Source organism: Erpetoichthys calabaricus, chromosome 6 (genome assembly GCF_900747795.2).
Source record: "Erpetoichthys calabaricus chromosome 6, fErpCal1.3, whole genome shotgun sequence".
In the NCBI taxonomy this organism is placed as follows: Eukaryota; Metazoa; Chordata; class Cladistia; order Polypteriformes; family Polypteridae; genus Erpetoichthys; species Erpetoichthys calabaricus.
In genome coordinates, this window is record NC_041399.2 from 148,946,029 (window position 1) to 148,966,480 (window position 20,452).

A 20,452-nucleotide genomic window follows, 5' to 3' on the forward strand; every position below is an offset into this window, starting at 1 on the left:
ACAGTAGAAATAGGTTTCCAATTAATACCGTCATTGAAAGTGAAAGTTGGCAACTCTGACTGTATTTGAGGGCAAGGGATACATAAGGTAAATTCAGTTGGCCAATAAACATTTGAAGTAAGTGCATATTGGCCAAAATATCATTCTTCTTTATAATTCGTGAACACCGATATTTGTCTTCATTTGTTTTTAATATTAAACTCATTGTTAACGATTTATTAGGTTTCATCTGTCAATACAGACATTGTTTGTGTACTTTACAAGCACACAATTAGGCTGTTAGAGATTCTCATTGAAAATCAATTTGTGCTTGCAATGATTTTCCTGATTTTCATGTAATACCACTGACAATTATTATGGCTTGAACTTCTAATATATTATCAGTACTAGACTACATGATGGCTAAATGCCAATTAGGGAACAAATGAAATACAACCCATTTGTCATGGTGGAATCTTTACACCACACTCACTGCACACGTAACTACGTTGAGACATCAATCAATCTGACATAGTGAATGTCGTCTAAACATAGGAGGAAGTTAGAAATAAAAATAAATTTATTTATTTACTGTAGATTAAGAGCTAACATATGCATTGACATGCAATACCTATTATACTACTGGCTCATGTAGTTACAATTTCCTAAATATTTATTTTATTTGACCAATTTTAAGCCCTCTGTTAAGTTATCTGATGTGCTCTTATGGAAAGGAACAATATAGAAAATTGGGCTTTCTCTGCTGATTTACTTATGAAGTATTGCTTAACAAACAAATTAATCAAATTAAAAAGCTTTTGACAACATTTGCCTGTGTTGTAGTTTTCATTATAATCAGTTTCATACAGAGAAGGTAATTCATACCTCTATCAGGATAGTCTTAAACAACGACTCTGTCTTTGGTATCCTGATTCATTTTTGTCATTTTGTTTACATTTTGCAAACAGGTACTATTTGTGTTGGAACAGGTGTTTATGTTTAAGCCTTTTCTCTCATTGTTTAAGTAATCTTTTAAAAAGATGATTTAGAATGGTTAAGTACAACTACTACTTATTCTTTATGGATAATAATTTTGAAGTACTTGTGACCCCATCCTGAATAAATGGGTTAGGAGAATGAATGAATGGATTTTGAAGTACAAATGTCTAGAGACAGGGGCTACAAGACACTATATCTTACACATTCCTTTATACAGAAGGTATAAATTTGACTTAAGTGCAAGTTTAAATTCACTAACCTCCACAAAAGGAGTTATTTCTTTCAGTGCCACATACTGTAAGTCAGACAAATCTTTGTATACTCATGGGTGTTTGAGCTTCATCAGACTCAAAAGACATTCTACAAAAAAAATTATATTTAACCAATTTTATGTTTGCATTGTCTGGATTCCACTCCAAGTAAAACATTATTTCAAAGTATTTTAATGAAAAATATAAATATTTTTAATAAAATTATTTTTAATAAATATAAATATATATTTTACAAATAAAATAAACGAAATGAACCTGTGTCTAAAACAGAACAAGGACATTTACAAATACTTTTTAAACATAATACTTACATTTCAATGCTAAAATACCATGGTACATCTTTGTATTAATTAGTGTAGGAAGAAAACTTAAACATGGCTCTATGATATTTCCTATCGTAATCTGTTCAGGACATATATAGCATAGACTGCAATAGGAACTCAAACAGTATTAAAGACATCAGCCACCCCGCAGAGTCACTTTCCTTTCTCCTCTGTTATGTCAATTGGCATCTGCACCACTAGACTTAGTGACAGTTTTTATTCACAGGTCATAAGGCAACTCAATTTGACACTTGGACCAACAGCCACATGACCATACCTAATGCATGGTTTCTTACATATTATCTCATGTTGTATTTAATGTTTGGTATGGTTTTTATTGTGTGTTTTTTATATTATACTTGTGTCATGTAAGAGAAATGCAAGTAAAAACCTCCATGTACTTTGTCACATACCAATAAACTATAACTCTTAATATTTGCATTTACAAAAAAACTGTTTAAATGTCACAAGAAGGCAATACATATACTGTAGATCTGGTTTTAACAAAAGTATAAAGTGAGACAGTGTTTATATTAAATTATTTTATAAATGTTAACTGTTGGCACAAAGGTAACATAATTAGTACTGTGGCCTCACAGGTACTGGAGACTCAATTTGAATACCAGCCTGGAGTTTGCATGTTCTGCCTTTTCTTAGTTCTCTGTGCAAAGCATCTCCAGCTTTATTTCACAAAGACATGCATATTAGTGTAATTTGTGCAACTAAATGGGCCTTTTCTGCCTGAGTGTGCATTGCACTGGACTGACACCCCTCTGGGTTTGGCTCCTGCTTTAAATTTGATTTAAGCCAAAATATTTGAATTAAATAAGTTTATGAAACAGATGGGTTGAAATTTGCAGCTGTATATAAGCTTTTTATAGTTCATCTTCAGAAGCTTTAAAAAGAAAATATTTTTGTAAATTCATGTTTGTAAAAATTTTTAACTCTACAGTTTGTAGAATATCCCATATAAATCATGCTTTATTTTGTTAAAGAGACAAAAGATATCATAGGATATTATAGGGAGTATTCTCAAAAGCACTTAATCCAATTTAGGGTTGTGGGGGGGCCAGAGCCTATCTTGACAGTACTAGTTGCAAAGCAGGAAACAACCCTGACAAAGCACTAGTTCAGTGTAAGACGCACGTAGGCACCCATGCTCACAGTCAAACAGGGCCAGCTTGAAATTGTCAACTACCCTAATCTGCACATCTCTCAGGATGTGAGAGAAAAATGGAAATACCATAGAAAAATCCATGCAGCCACATACAGAACATGCAAACTCCACATGGACAATGGCATGATATTCAAACCATGGACACCTAATTGATACACTTTTAATGATAACTTCAAATCTATGTTAAATTAGTAAAAACGGTGTAGTAACAAAGACAAGTAAAAGATTTTTTTTTAATTTTTACAATGGAGATGCCAGCTCATGGACTATGTCTGTCCATCTCTTTATTGTCTCCCTGCATAGGCAGAATACTTTATTTAAGCCAAATATTAATACTAAATGACTAAAAATGAGTGGGTAGCACTTTAGAATAAGGGCTTTAAGGAACTGCTGTAGTACCTTATAATCAATTATTGCTGTGTAACACAAAGCCTTTGTCAACCTCTTGTTAGATTTGCAGTAAGTAAATAAAGAGACACTATAAGCAGCCCCTGTTTAAAGTGTTACATTGGTACTTTTTAAGTGTTACTAAGATCATGCAAGACATTTGTTAGGCTATTTTACATAAGTACAGTACCTAACAAATGCACCTGATAACTTTTACTCTAAATTGTTACCAATGTACACTGTGCAGAAATAACACTTCAAAAACAATTTAGAACTGATTCATAATTACAAAAATGTTTTATCAATTTGTCCTTTTTACATATAATATGGCAGTAAGTAAATGCAATTATGTTTAGTTATAGAATACTGATGTTTAAACTGAAAGTAAAAAACCACACAAATATGTTAGAATAATAATGCAAAAAACCATTTGAACATGTTTTTTATGTTTTTATCACTCAGACAAATAAACATCAGCAAAAGTTAAGTAATTTGCTAAAACATCTGCACCCAAAAAGAGCAGCACAAGAATTAAAACACTTACATGCAAGTGAAAGGATGAGGGGAAAATAAAAATTTAGTGGATAATAAAAATTATAATAAAAAGGTGCATTTATTTATTTATTTACTTTGTACAGGCACTTAAAGATGGTAGCTGAAGGCAAACTGAAAGCATTAGGGAACAGATAATATGTGCTTTTCTTCTAATGCATTAAGGACTTTCAAACACATACCATAGTAAGTACAGAGTCCACTGCTAATAATAAGGGAATAAAAAAGCATTGAAATTTAACACTGCAGGCATGTTGCTTGTCATAGCACACCTATAAGGAATTTTAGTTCTCTTTAATAAATGTCATGTACATGAAGGTTGAACACCGCATTTCTTTTTCTACTGGATTAAATTTTAAAATGAAGGTCTTAAATATGCAAATGACTTGTGGATTGTTTTTTTTCCCTCAAGAAATATATTAGAAATTTTGCAACAACCTCAGAAATATAGAAACATATTCAAATGATAGTAGAATACTTTTATCATTTTTTCTCTTTTCTCTAAAGTACTGCAAGAAGCAAGCAGTGTCAATTACTCAGTTCTTCCAACACTTTCAAGGATGCAACTGCCACTTTTCTTAAAAAATAAATAAACAAATAACTAAAACCCTTTTCATTGCCTATAAAACGAGCTAAATAGTATTAAATAAAGTAACAAATATCAACCACAACCCTTAGCAGACATGCCGTTTGAATAGCACCTGATCATACAAATCAATGAAAGTTTTTATTCCTGTCTGACCTTTCTCAAATTATTCCTCCATTTTGGCTGAATCAGAATAAGTACAGGCTATTTCATGCAGACGCTAAGTGTGTGAAATAGGTGCCCTTGTCGTTTCAGCCAGACTCCCCTTGACAGAATGATGATAGAAGCATCACATCCTTGGGAGAGTAAATGCAAACTGACAAGAGATGAGCCTTTAGATGTTGAATATAATACCGAATTGTGCTTGAAGTGTCTTATTATCTTGTCTTTTGATGTCTGAAGGGGTGTTTCATTGGGAAAAAAAAAGTAGAAACTGTACACATCCTTGCCATCTAAAAAATTGTTTGGCCTTTAACAACTGCTTTTCCAACTAATGTCCATTTTACCCTGACAATAAATATAGTAGGTGGGCAGGAAGTGACAAACAATTTACTTTACATGCCAGGCTTTATGGGTTTTGATAGCTCAAGTGGAAGATTATTTTAAATACTCTTCAAAAATGTGCATTTTTTAAACAAAAAAGTAATAATAAAAATGATCAGTTGAACAGAAATCTGTTTAATGTTTGCTGAGTGTACACACAATTACTATTATTACAGGCTCTTCTTGTCAGTTAGCGAGCACGTCGGCAGAGAAACACGCACAACATGTAAACTTTCCACATGAATTGAACCTTCTCTGCAGATTGAAGGAGAAAGGGCATTGTCTTTGGAACATGAAGGACATCAGACATCATTTTGTTTGACTCAAGGAAACTGACGCACTCAGCGATCCACAATAATTAACTACTTGGAGGCCTAATCCTTGGCTTTGAAAGAAGAAATGAAAAGGCACAAATTGAACAAGCTTGCCCCATTCTCACTTGCTTTAATAGTAATAGTGGTGCGACCGTGTCCAAGGGTTTATGTAGCAGTGTTCCAAAACATTATTCTAGAAAATATGCAAAAGGACAAAACTAACACATTTTAAAAGCTTTAAAAATGACACTTTTATTAATCTTTTAGCTATATGGGTCAATACACTCAATCATTTCTGTTACGTTATTTTTCACAGCAGGATTTGACGTTAGTATGTGATGGATTAAAAATCTTTACCTTACAAGTGGCCTAACAATTTTTGAAAGGCTAATTAAATTGCACTATTCAGAACAAACATCAAAAAATAAATTGTATTTATAGTTATATTTTTTCAAACAAATAAGTAATGAACACAAAATGTTAAAAAATAGAACATACAGTATGAAACCTTTCCTGCAAAATAACTATTATTATTCTGTATTTATTAGAATTATTATATATGCTGTATTTATTTAAACTATTAAACTCATCATCCCAGTAGGTTTACTGTGAAGAGAGCTTAGTTAAGACAAGCAAATGTTAAATCTTATATTTCTTAATTCTCACCTCCTTATTACCTTAACTAAAATATAAGGTTAATGATAAATATAAAATGATTGTGATGAAATTGATTGTTATTATTATGTGATTAATAATATGATTTATTCATTTCAGAAGCAATACAATTATTCTGATCTGACTACAGGAATGCCTACTGATCAATCTGAACACTGAGTCACTTGTCTGAAGTATATTTTGCAAGGTAGACAAAAATAAAATTATACATACATGCATATAAGCTAAACAGAGAAAAGGTCTGTTTATATTCAGAAATCTAGTTTCTTATACTTATAATTCTATAAATTACAGATTGTATGTTTTATCTTAAAATAAATATACAAATATAGTATTTTTCTATGATTATATGCACATTTTCAATTTTTCAGTAACACGAATATATTGTATTATATTTCTTGTCATCAATTAACAGTAATTATACACCTGTATGAACAGATGTTTCTCACCACTCAACTTTTTCCAAATGATGTCATCAAACTGCAACCCAGTACATCTGAAACTGCAGATTGAGGATTATTTGTGCAGTTCATGATGTAATGAGCAAGAAAAATGTTAGATATCTATTTCTGTATAGCAGTAGTATCTGGAGAAAGTTTTTTTTGAAATATGAATATTGAAGTTGTGCTATGGTTTCATTTCTCATTTTATTTAGAGTTAATGCCATTTACATTACCTGAGAAATTAAATTTGGAAAAGATGCCATTATACTTTTACGCTGCATGCAATGTCCTTTGGTCAATATTACTGTTTACATTTTTACATTTGGTGTTTTATATGATTGAATGACAAAAATACAAAAGTTGAATAGCAATATACTGTACAATCCAGAAAATATAAAAGTAATAAAATGTAGTTATTTTTTGTTTAATGTTATCTTGGTCCTGTCATCTTTAAGGATATGACAGCAGATCACTGTAATTCAAAGGACAGCTGTGCCACTGGTTAGTTTTTTCATGCCTTTATTATTTACTACTTCACAGTTTTGTTTACAAAGACAAAAACAAAAAAAAACAACAACTTGATTTTAAAAACTACTACTCAAAACCAAAATTTAACTTACAGTGTTAAGTAATAAACTTTGCTCAAAATAGAAGTGCTTTTTACTACTTTAGTTTGCTTTTTCTGGATTCCTGATTAATGGCTAAAAGTGGCTGTGATGGTGATCCTTCTGATTATTAATAAAAGTATGAAATAAAGTTTGGTAAAGGTATGTAATAGTGTATAATGTGAAGTGCACACAGTTTCATTTGTCTTATTAATTTTTGTCAAATTAAATGTCTCAGAGTTTGCTGAGTCTTCTGGGATTAAACTGCCTCTGCAGTATATCTCATCTCTGGCTTCTTCTTCATTTGTCAAAGTAGCGGACAGATGCAAATCAACATTCCACACACAGGATAGTGTAAGCAGCAGATATGTGGAAGGGTGAATGTATGTTAAGACAGTTTTTGTCCAAATAGCACTGAAACATTAGCATATCTGGTAACCCAAACAAGATAATATTGTGACCTACACAGTTGCAATGTGAAATAAAGAGAGACGGAAATAAATAAATCAGTTTTAGTCAGCTGTCAGGGATTGCATTCTCCAAACATACAGTAATGTAGCTCTATTCATTTTGCATTACGTTGGAGACCAAGGTACACTTAAGGGAATCTGATAAATAAAATGAGCCTAAGTTGGGCTTCTTGTAGCAGATCCTCCTCACTATTACACACATATTATATTTTAGATTAATTAAAACATATTTTATAAGTAAAGACATATTTTTTACAATACAAAGACAGTAAGACAAATGTGTTTTCTAGAAGCTACTTTGACTTAAAGTGGTGTATGACCCACATTGTCAAGAAAGCAGGCTGAGCCCAGAATCTTTTCAAATTGCCCATTTTAATTTATAGCTGACATATTGCCATACATCTGTAAAATGTTGCAGTGTTAAGTTATGTTCTAACAGTAAGACTCCAGTTTGTATATTGTTTAAGAAATGTACACGACAGAAACATTTTTCTAAATTAGCTAATTTTAATCAAATAAAGTGTGGCCTCCTACCAGGATGAAGGAGTGTTAGAAACCAAAAAACAAAATAAATGTTATTTGAATCAATGTATGTACCCTGGTTTAATTTAAATCATTTTCTCCATTCTTTTATTAAATCCTTTCTAATTACATACTGTCTAGCATGTAACATTTCCTTTTAATAGCTGCAAATAAAAAATAGAGAGAATGTAAAGGATCCTAAAAAGCAATGTAAAATTTGATCTATGTGCATGCTTGCAGGCATAACCTTGTTTCTATCTGTGTTTTTGGCTTCAGTTTTTTATGAATCATTTAAAGTAGGGCCTCGAACTACAGGGTAATCTTGACATGCTCATCCACCAGCTGGCGTGCGGTACTGCATCCTGCTTTGTGCAGCTTAGCCGTTTCATGCAACTGAAATGCCTGGTGTGTTTCTGTCAAAATTCAACTGTAAGGCACAACAGGATATAATAGCCCTTCTGCTGAAGTTTTCTGCTTTTAGCTCTTTTGGCTTGCTGTGTCTGTAACAAGTACAGTAATAAGCTTTAAGATTTAGCTCTCTATCGGAATGGATAAAACAAAATGGTTTGTATCTAGTAAAGTGCTTTTAAATTAAGATAAATTCACATTGTATTTTTGCATGTCACTGTCTGGATTCAATACAGTCTATTGAAATGTTATTATATATTTATTTATTGAATGATTGATTGATTTATTGATGTGGCTTTTTTATGTTATTGTTTCCACCATCTGCCCAAGCACCGTCTTGCCTTGACAAATAGCTGCCTTTTTTTTTTTTTTGCTGAGCATTGGGCCTGCCCTTTGGTTCAAGTATGGTCTTCACCATGTCAACTCTTATCAATCAAACAATCGACTATTCTGTGTTGTCTCAAAGCCAAAAACAAAAAGAGAGGAAATGAACAATATGCTGACATGCTCCTGTTTAATGTATAAAAACTCTACTGTAAGAGCCAACCGAGCTGTACAGGATCAACCAGTTCCTTCTTTTTTTTCCCGCAGGATGTCCTCATTCAAACTGATAATTATATTTGCATAAAGTTTTCTCACCTTTCTCTTAAAATCCATGTATGCTAAAAGCACTCTTAGTGGCTCTCAATGGCATAAAGCCTACAAATTCATAAAATGTACCTAGTATTTTCCTCTAAAAATCCATTCAATCATTATGCTTTTTTATCCAGGATGGAGCTACAGGCTATTATGGAAACAGCTGTAGACAGAAACCAACCTTGAAAAGGAGCACTAAATACAAGTCGGATCTGTAAATATAAATGAACATTAAACACTTATTTATAAATACTGTATGTGTGCGCATTTATGTGGTAGATATATGTATCTACATAATATTCATTTAATAAGGAACTAATTTGCTTTTACTGAATTAAAACCAGTAGGTTATTTGCTTTAATTCTAATGAAAGCAGAGAAAATGCCCATGGTGTGCTAAATTTTTAATATTTTAATGTTATAATATATTTGGGATGTATTTTAACCTGAAAGGTACTTTTAAAAAAATGACTGATTAAATCATTCAAAATCCTTCATTTGTTGAGTCAAATGACTTGCTTGTCAGAGCCACTTTTACTAACGTGGTAGAGAGCACACATGCAGTTTTTGTTTAACCAGCTCTCTGCAACACTGGGCAAGAAAAAGCAGCAAATGAAAACAGAAAAATGGAAACATGGAAAAGTAATAAACAATGTGTAGTAATTGGAAGTGGAAGGATGCATTAAAGAGTGAAATGCAATATAATTAGTGTAAAACGCTGAAACAAGCTAAGACATAAAAGTATGTCATGAGAAAGCCTTAACTAAATAGCAATTCTAATTCTAACTTCTTATACAGAGCTGAAAAACAAGGGTAATAAAAAAGCAAATAAATAAATAATTATGTTTTAACAAGAAAATAAATGCTAATATATAATTGTCTAATAAAACGTTATCACAAACATCTTTATAAAATAATAAACAATATTGTATGGTTAAACTTTACATCCTTAATATATACTTAGATAAGAATGTCACTTTTTTAAAAAAGTAAACACTGTTCAAAAAGCCTTTTCTTTGTATTCATAAGTAAAAATATAAAATGGCCTCTGACAGACAGCATAAAGCTTACAAAATGAAGTTAAGTGAAATTTTAAATACCTCTTCCAAATAACTGTTTATAGCTAGTTTGTATATTTGCGATGTTATAATACATTTAATGGAATAGCTTTTTGAAAGTTTCTGATTGTGCTCTCCTGATTGATGTAATATTTAGCTATACTTTCTCTTTCCCCCACCCTCACACCCATCTTGATGAGGGCATCAGTCAGACTAAATTTCAAGTATAAATAAATGCACAGCAAAATAATAAAAACAAATATTGTAAATGACCAGCCAAGGTATAAAACATGACTTTTAAATGTCATGCCAATATTTCTTTCTTTATTTTCTTTCCTCTTCAATTATGTAATGGTAGCAGCTCAATATTTTTGAAAAGTGTTTTAACAGGCCATGCAGAAATGAAAGCTGGTTTTTAAGTCAGGACTGTGCATCTATTCATAGTGCTACCCCAGGGTCACAAAAGCAAAACCGATGAGACACAAGGTCTGGTGTCACCCAATGGGATATTTTTCATACTTCACTGTGGGTTGTTCATTTCCCTCTGTGTGTATACAGCATATCAATCACAAGAATAAATAACCTCCTGACTAATACCAGCAAAGTGCACAGATATGCTGCAGGATCCCACTGCCACATCGCCAGATGCACAGATAATGATATTAGGCCTAACAATCACACATCAAAGTCAACACAAGATCAATCGGTTCTTTAAATTAAAAAATTCTTTTTTTGTGGAGGGTGAAAACATTCTTCTTTCTTATAAAAAAACTTTTACATTTTCAAAATAAAGATATAATTTTTGATTCCTCATCAGTTAAACATATACTGTTAATTACAGCAATGAAAGTTAATGACAGCAAGGCAATATATTGATGTAACAAATAACCATGCAACTGTACATTTTTTTGAAAATCAGATACACAAAAATCTTTATATTTAAGTGGCAAAAGGCACATACAGAAATACATGAGATACAAAGATAAAAAAGCAGCTCTATGGTTATTAAAAAAAATTGTTACACTACTGATATGAAACTGTTACTGTGAGTTTTCTTTAGTGATTCTTGCCTTGGGATATTCTTAAAAATTTATTAACCTGACAGCTGAAAACTTTACACAGATCGCTCCCTGACAGAGCAGCAGCCAGAAAAAAAATGGTACGGTTTCCAGTTTCCTCTTAAGTATTGAAATCAGAATGAAAGTGCTAAGTGACGAGAAATGTTCATTGCCCCTACAATGTAGTTATGTCACTGTAACACTTTAATTAAAAAGAGAATACACTCAGCTCTATTTCTTTTTCAGGACGGTGGGTCTCTTTATTTTATATTGTACTTTGATAACCTCCTCTATTTTTCCTCACAATGTGTGGTTGTCTGATGTATTATTAATGCCAAAATATATCATGCAGCAGACTTTTTAATCAAAACTAGCCTTAGTTTCTGACAGTTTCAAATTATCTATTTTTACTGGCTGTTGACAGATAGGTATCCTTTGGCAAAATGAATCTATTGCCAAAGTTTCTCTAATGAAATTACACAGGATCAGAAGATACAACACAAATTATTCTCTTTCCCTAGAATTTTACTAATACATGAAAATAGATTTCACATCCTGGATAATAATTGCTACTTTCAGGAAATGATGTGTTATAATTCAAGAGCTTCCAGTTATTACACAGTTATGTACTGTATTGACTTTGGTTTAAAAATGTAAGTCTGAACTTTCTCTGATTTGTCTTTTTTACATGTGAGATTATGCACACACTAAAGACAGTTTGAAGGAGAAGGAGAATTGAAACATATAAATATATGTGCTCCCACACACACATAAATAAACGCATGAGTATCTGTATATGTACCTATCTACTGTATATCTGTTTCTATATCTGTATTTATCTATATCTATCCCTATATATATATAAATATATATAAAATTTCAAAAAATAAAAAAATCACAATCTCATCACTAAACTCACCAGGGTCATATTTATCCAGGCGAATAGTCTAATGGTGATAGAAAGGTGCAAAATTAATTAAGATGGATTTTTAAAATTAATCAATAGCCAGATTGTAGCAGGACACAATAAACAAATCTAAAACCAGATAATTTAAAAAAGAGTATCAACTTGAATTAGAGAAAGTTGGAGTTACATATGCAATAAAAAAGTAATTGGAAGTGATACACTTAAAGTTTTGTGTAGCCCTTGAGTTACCATAAATATGATGCTAATAAGCATTTTTCAGATGTATTTCAATATTTAGTTTAATGCATAGAATTAATATTAGAATGTCCAAAATTTGAAGTTAACCTGGACTTTTCTGCTACTTATAATACTGTCACATTTTATGTTATATAAAATTAATGATATAATAAAAAAACATACAATTAAAGGTAATAAAAAAGATAAATTTTATATTTTCTGTAATTGCAAAGTAGTAAATTGTTAATAGATAGGCAAAATATTCCAGGCATATTTTGAAAATATAAATCAATAAACTACGGTGTCACTTTTAATAGGTAATATTTACAAATTGTTTGATTCTGTAATTGTATTGAATCGTGTACTTTAAAACTAATTTCCAGAAAATCCAGAAGCTGTAAGCCACATATTTGTTGCTGTTTATTCATATTTTGAAGTGATTTAAAAACTTAAAATTTTACTGTTTTAGAATACTGATAATTAACACCAACATGCGTGGTTTCACTACTACTTTCTTCCCCTATTTTGAACCTCAAATGAATTAGAATGTACTTCATATAGGCTGGTTTCTTGTCTTCAGAATAAATTTAAAGAACAATTTTAGTTTGCTTTTGTGACATGCATAGATGAGACAAGTCTCCAACTCTGCAAGGAAACTAAGACAAACTGGACACAAAATCAATGTTATTTGCATCCAATATATCTAAGCAGTTGTCACATCATATGTATAAGAAATAACTGCATTAAGTTAATTATGTTGACATTTTCTGAACAAAAGAAATTCTGTAGTCTAAGCTGTTACTGTGTGTTATATTATGTGTGTGTATACTGTATATTTGCAATTTAAGTATATTTGTCATTTAATTATCTGTAATTATGTGTCTCAATGCATACATTATATATGCGTATAATATGGTGTATAATAATATGGTTTATTTATATATATATGGATAAAAGTATGGATATCTAGTAAAAGGCAACCAATTTAAAAGGGCAATAAACACCACAAGGCCGCAAGAATATCGACCTCATAATTTTAGAGAGCTTAAGCATGACAGACAATTAACACTTTTAGAGCTAAGTATAACTAAAACTTTTCAACTATAACAAACTACTGAGTAATTGATTTTATTTACAGAACTGTAATTGTATAATGTGATTAAATTAACCATTGAATGTAAATAAATAGACTCCTAAATGAGAAGTATCATGAATGAATGGATGAAACAATCTACAGTATATATAAATCTGATGTCTAATGTTGATATTTGCAAAACATCAGCACTTTTGTTTTTACTGATTAAATTTAGTCATGTAGCAATGCTTAAACATTTGTTCTTTAGCTGATACATATAAATGTACATGTATTTGCTCACCACACACTCGCTAAACTATATTATTAATTTAAAGTATTTTTGTTAACAAATGCAGAAATACAATAAACATACCATGGAATTGTCTGAATAGGTTATAATATATATAGAGAGAAATACTTTTAATTACAGGCAATTTTTCTGCAGTTCTTCTTTCTTTGAAAATTAATTTATTACTTGAATGTACTATATATTTTAGCATAACATTCAGTTAGTCAAAGATTACAATCTAGAGAGCGTTTCTCTAGATCACCAAAATTTACTGCTTATAATCTAATAAAGTTAGAATTATCTTCTTAAAATATGTTAAACATGAAAAATAAATTCTTGGTGTAATAAAAACATCAACAAAATGAAGATTGATTAAGTCATTGATTTTTTTAAAGATAAGTCTTGAATCAAGTTCAGGTTTCATTTTATTTGATGTTTTTGATACTTTCCTGTAGATCTTTCAATGCCTCTTTAAATACGGAATTAAGGTATATTAGGTGCTGATAAACAAATTCTAAAGAAAGAGGTAGAGTCATTCTAGACTCTGTATTACACTAAGATGTTAATGCTCCTAATTATATGCATTTCTTTCTACTTGGTCAATTAAACACAATCCCTTTAAATCTTTAAACTCCAAAAGACACTAATTGTCAGAGTCTGAAATGATTCTGATTTGACATGTTTGAACAAATGAAAGTCATCATAGCAAAGACCATTTACAGCATTTTATGAAACCTGTACCTGAAAAATGAATTTGCAGCTGACCCATCTCTGCTTTTTTAAGACATTAGATATAGCTTAAATCTGGTGAATATATAACTCAAAGTTGCAGTATTTTTAAGAGTAATGTTTTCAGTGCTTTCCAAAATAATAATTCTACTTGTAAAGAGTTAACATTTTTATATCAGTAGTGATACAACTCTTTTAAAATATTTTAAAAAGAAAATCTCTCGCAGACCTTCAAACATGTTACAGAACACACCATCTGTATTGTTAGTGGCAGTGTGCCTCTCATTCCACTACAACAAATACAGTAGTGGAATACTTTTCAATTTAAACAATAATGTGATTAAAGTAAATGTGCCCCACCTAAACACTGTTAACCAATATGTACTTTATACTATAAACAGTTTGCAATAATACTATAATAACTGCTGTTTGTGCTAACAAGGAAAGCATAGTATTGTTTTAAAAATGTTTTGTTTTTTCACAAAATGTTAGGGGAAATATATATATATATTATTAAAAGTTTACAGTATTGGTTCAAAAACAACATTTGACTGGAAAAATAAGTAATCAAATAATGAGACTTTTGATTAATAAAACCAAAATAATTGCTTCAGCTATTTTGCTTATACAGTCATGCATGCAGGTGGCGCAGTGGTATCGCTGTAAAGAGCTCATGGGTTCACGTCCCGGGTCTTCCCTGCATGGAGTTTGCAAAGTGCTTTGAGTAGTGAGAAAAGAGCTATATAAATGTAATGGATTACTATTAGATTTTGTTTAGAAAGTGACTTATTTACCCTTTTTTTACATATTTGTCTTAGTCAAACCACTTCACTAAAATGAATATACCTATAACTCACCTGTACTTTTTTTGCAAAGCTGTTAACTAGTTTGGGATGCAAAACATTAAATCATGGCAATTACAAATGATTGAACGAAATGCCACTTCTTCATCAATTAAGTAAGAACATCATACATTTCCAAACCATCCATTTCTTTTCAAGGACACTATGCCTATTTATCAATTGTATACTGTATGTATGTATTTTTAAGGTGCACACAATTAATAAACTACATATGTAGTATTTATACTGTTTATATATTCAGATAATTATTTAAGGAGACTATTGGTTATCTATCTGTCTATACTATGTATGGATAGTATTTATATATATATATATATATATATATATATATATATATATATATATACACACACACACACAAACACACACGTCCGTGTGTATTTGTGCAGTATGTCCTTTTAAACAGTCAGTTGAATGTTTCCTTAAATAATCATATGAATATCTATAGACAGACACATTTTACAAATAAGTTTTTACAGCTGGGATAAATTACTTGAAAAGGCTGTCCTCATAATGGTCACTGTCTCAATTACTATACATTAGATCCATGTACTGTACATATATTAATTTACTGACATCTAGCTTTCCTTAAAATATATATACAAATATGCATTACTTTTTACAACAGTTAATGTTGACAGAAGTTGCACCATAAAACTCGATTTAAAGATTAAAATTTTAAAATCTCTCTTGCCATCTGTACAATTTGACAACATATAGATAATTTGTTATAGCTTCTATTTTAATTGAAATTAGACATTTAAGGAACATAAATAATCTATTTGTACTAGCTAAAAATACTATAAATACCCTTTGTCCAAGGTATATTAATTAGTTCATATCACTTATTGTCAGTTTGGCAGCATGAGTCACAAAATTCTCACGTTTGGATATCAAGTTTTACTGTTGCATAAACAAGTAATCCTCAAATCAGTGTTTCAAATCTGGACACAATTTTTCAGTTAAGAATCAAGGGCAATCTGTTGTTTTTTTTTATACACACACACAGTATATCAAAATATAGATAAGGATGTTAGTAAATACTATTTGGTAAATACTATCTTTCTCCTAAAGTTTGAACTAGTGTTTCAAAGCACACTTTGTTTTTAGTAGTGTTTACGTTCTAGTAGTTTTAATTAAAAGTGAAGTGTAAGGGCGGCACCGAGCTCCACGTGTACCCTGACATTATAAGATGCTTCAGCTGCCATTAACTTTATTAGCCACTTCCAGCACTCTAACTAGACTGGCCACCCGTAGGCAATACAGCAGTTCATCTGACAGGTTACACAAGAAGTTCCTGCACCACTCGAGACTAGGTCAAGTGTTGCTACCTTTCAGACCTGTAAGGATCTTTCGGATATACACATAGAAGAGCTCCATTATTTCTTTTAAAATGTTTCCAGTAGCTATATAAAAATCCTGCTGTAAACTTTACAAAATTATATACGAAAGCCCAGAGTTAGTATTTTATTTTTTTTGCACACAGGAATAACTTTTTTATTCTATTCATTCGAGTGCATGTGGCCTTTTTACGATAGTGACCGTTGTTTAAAACCTAGAGAAAAACTCCGCTACTGTTTGGAATCCAGTTCACTTTCATATTAAACACCTCAAAAGACTTACCAAAGAGCTTGTTGGGAGTGTCCTCACTGTCATTTGATTCAGCGGGTGCAAGCAGAGACTCATTCAGCTCGTTGTCTGAAGTGGCTGCTTTGTCCTCACCTCTGAACTCCGCGTTCATTTCAGTCCGGAGCGATAGCAAAGGCTTGCAGAGCTGTCCAGTAATCATTGAATCCTAGAATAAGCAAGAGACCAGGGTAAAACGTATGTAGCTTTGGTGTGTGCTTTCACTCTCCCTCGCGCTCTCCCTTTCCCTCTCCCTCCCTCCTTCTCTCTCTCTCTCTCTCTCTCTCTCTCTCTCTCTTCCCCGTTATCTGAGTCGGAGGCTGCTCCTGCTGTTATTGCTAGCTGCAGTCAAGTGAAGAGCTATTACAGATCCAATGAGTTTTCCATTACTCTCCACCCTTTTAAAGCACCACAGTATTGAGGAAAATCAAAGTATTTTGCAGATAATTTTTAAAAATACATATATAGTTTTTTTGTTTGTTTTTTAACATAGGGAGAGTGAACATTAATTGTGGGGAGTCCTTTGTTCCTGTCTTGCACATCCTATATGTGTTCTTGTTTTAAATGTGCACTTTTCATATCAGGCAGTGTGAGCTTTTCAGTGACGTCTGTCATATTTCCTTAAGTCAAAATAAATAAATAAATAAATAAAACTGACCATAAATCAGATCAACACTTGGATGGCTCTCTTATTTATTCTTTTTGATTAAACCTCCCTCATAAAAACGTCCTATAATATTCCCTTTAAAGTTGTCACTTGTTATACTGAACAACTTCTAAACCAGTAGGAATAAGGCAGGTTATGTGGCTTTAGGAGAAATCTTTATTAAATATTGAAAGAAGTATTTAACTGAGTAGTAATACTAATAATAATAATAATAATAATAATAATATAAAGCATTATAAAAATAACATGCTTAACCCTGCTTAATATAAGCTTACATTTCATGTACATATAAATATATGAATATATGAATATATATATATATATATATATATATATATATATATATATATATATATATATATATATAAAAATAGGTGACCCTGTGTTCGGATTCAGCGGGTTGGAAAATGGATGGATGGATATTAATATAGAATGAGTTCTAAAGTTCCTCAATAAATTTAATTCAGTTTATATACAGTATATTAACAAATAATCAGGCAAAAAGCAAAATAAGCAACAACAAAAAAATACCTGATTTTGAAAAACTGCAAATTAATAATTATATCTTTTTAATTTTTTCCAATCTTTTACCTAGTCATTCTTAAATTCAGTTTTTAGATTATCTACCATTGCGCAGCTAACTCCGATCAGTCTTTAAAACCTACACACTTAATATAAAATTAACAAAAATCATACTTACTGTAAAGTATGGCTTAACTGTGTAGGTCAATTCAAGGCTCTCATTAAGGAAAGATTGCAATTTCTCCTTATTTTTAAAAAGAAATGCTTTTCTTTCTTTCTTTCTTTCTTTCTTTCTTTCTTTCTTTCTTTCTTTCTTTCTTTGTAAACTGCAATCAGATATTCAAGCACGGGTGGGCCCAATGCTCATAGACAGACAATGCAACATATCTATCTATCTATCTATCTATCTATCTATCTATCTATCTATCTATCTATCTATCTATCTATCTATCTATCTATCTATCTATCTATCTATCTATCTATCTATCTATTATTAAAGTAAATAATAATCTGCTTTTAACTAAAGAGAACCTGTTATAAATGGAGATATAAACTCCCAGACCTTACTGTCCGCTATTTATTGCAAAGTTTCTGCCTAAATGGGTCTGTACTAAGAGCAGGTGACCAGCGTGCACAGAGGCAGGCTAGTGGCAGGCTCTTCCAGTGTCCAGTCATCAGTACGCTGGTCGATGGGTAAACGCCTGTGGGGGCTTTTTAATGTATTCATTTCGGGAATGCAGGATTTGATATGACACATGATAATCTATGAAAATGTTAATCAATAAAAATAGTTTAAGCTGTCATCCAAGGCAGTGCTTTGGTCAATACTCATATCGCTGCAAACAATGTCACTGTCATCGAGGCTTAATTTGCACACCACTTAAATATTGGACTCTGTGCATCAATGCACTTCTCTCGAGATAGGTAAACACATTTTCTCTCTATTTAAGCCTGGTGCACTCTACATGCATTTAGCTGAGCCAAATCCTCCCCTTTGAATATCTTGATAGGTCCACTGGAGGGCAAAATTAATACTTAATTGAATCTTGCAGTCATCAAAATAATCAATACTTTTTTATTATTTATTCTTTACAGTCTGTTGACTGTTTGAAACCTCAGAGGGATGCTGGAAAGGATTCATGGTTTTGAAATACTGTCATTTAACAATGTAATTTTCACTAGGGCATTAGGGCTTGTGAAACATATAATAAAACAAAAATACCGCGACTTGGAATAAGACAAGGGAAGGGAAATTATATTTCTGCTAGCTTTAGAAATAAATAAATAAACTCAGCAGTGAGAGATTGGACAAATAAAGCGAAACTGCAGCAGACACACAGTGTAAAAGGGTTGCATCCACCCAACACCACCCCACCCCCCACCCCCCTTTTTCTTTTTTGAAGGTTTTATCATATCAAGAGCAGAGCACTGCTTTCATAATGCTGACATTTCTCTTCCTGACAATCTTAAACAAGTGGAAAGGATGAGATCTCAGATATCATCTTTCATCACCCTCTCAAGCCTTGGAAACAACATGACAGCTCCTCTCCCCCTTTAAGCTGTTAATTACTTTAATGAAATACTAATCCCGTGACAACATTAAACAAATGCCAATATGTGTGTACTTAAAAAAATATTTTGTAGAAGAAGCATTGAAATCTCATTGCTTTACTTAAGAGGGCATTGACAGTTGTACTTTTATGTGAAATGATACCATAATGTATTTCCCTAATTGTTGTCTCCCAGATGAGAATCAGATACCCTTGCTAATGACTAATGTTTTATTCTGGGCTGTAAAGGCATTTAACTATTAAAAAAAAATGAAAGAGAGCTGACCCTGTAGCACTGCCCCCGCTGCACGATCAGTGTCACATTAATTACCCTAATAGATTTGCTTTTACACACTTTAGAGAGAAACAGATGACAGCTTCCAAGGTGGCACAAGTAAACCTTTTTACTTTCACAGTACAAAATTAATTTATTTTAAATTATGGATTAAACATTTTTTCGCCAATTGATAGGTATTATGTCAAAGTAAATTCCATAAATGAAATCACATAATTAAAAGGAGATGAAGCCTATCTCTTCAGCAACAGACATTAAGCAGGAATCAGGCCTGGTTGGCTCATTCAAGTGTACAAATCCCTACTAATTTACCTTTGTCATATGTAGAGCCATTGAATATTGTAAACACGTTTTTATATGTGGCAGGAAAGTTAGGGTGCATGAAGAAAACATGTAAACTGCTCATAGAGTGTATCGTCCATTATTTATTCAAATTTGTTTTGAGGCATTTTCTCTGAAATAATAAGTGACTCAAAATTATCCCTTGTGTAAGTATGGTAGTGTTATGTGACATGCTGGTGCCCTGATTAGGTCTACATCCAGCCTTATGCCCAATTATGCCAGGATAACTTCCAGTGTCCTGTGACTCTGTAACAGCAAAGCAGGGTCAGAAAATGGACCAATGTATTTATTGACATTTTAATTCTTACTGTGCATATTCTAATTCAATCTAAAAACTTTATTAC

At 31.7% G+C, this 20,452-nt stretch overlaps 1 protein-coding gene across 1 annotated transcript in view; it reads right to left on the reverse strand.

Moving 5' to 3' along the window:
• LOC127528334 (POU domain, class 6, transcription factor 2-like) overlaps nucleotides 1-16,955 on the reverse strand; it is a 144,444-nt gene extending 127,489 nt beyond the window's left edge. Inside the window, exon 1 of the mRNA XM_051928780.1 lies at nucleotides 16,730-16,955. Coding sequence (XP_051784740.1) covers nucleotides 16,730-16,895 — 166 coding nt within the window. The 5' untranslated portion in view covers nucleotides 16,896-16,955. The remainder of the gene's footprint in view (nucleotides 1-16,729) is intronic.
• Nucleotides 16,956-20,452: the final 3,497 nt, after the last annotated feature.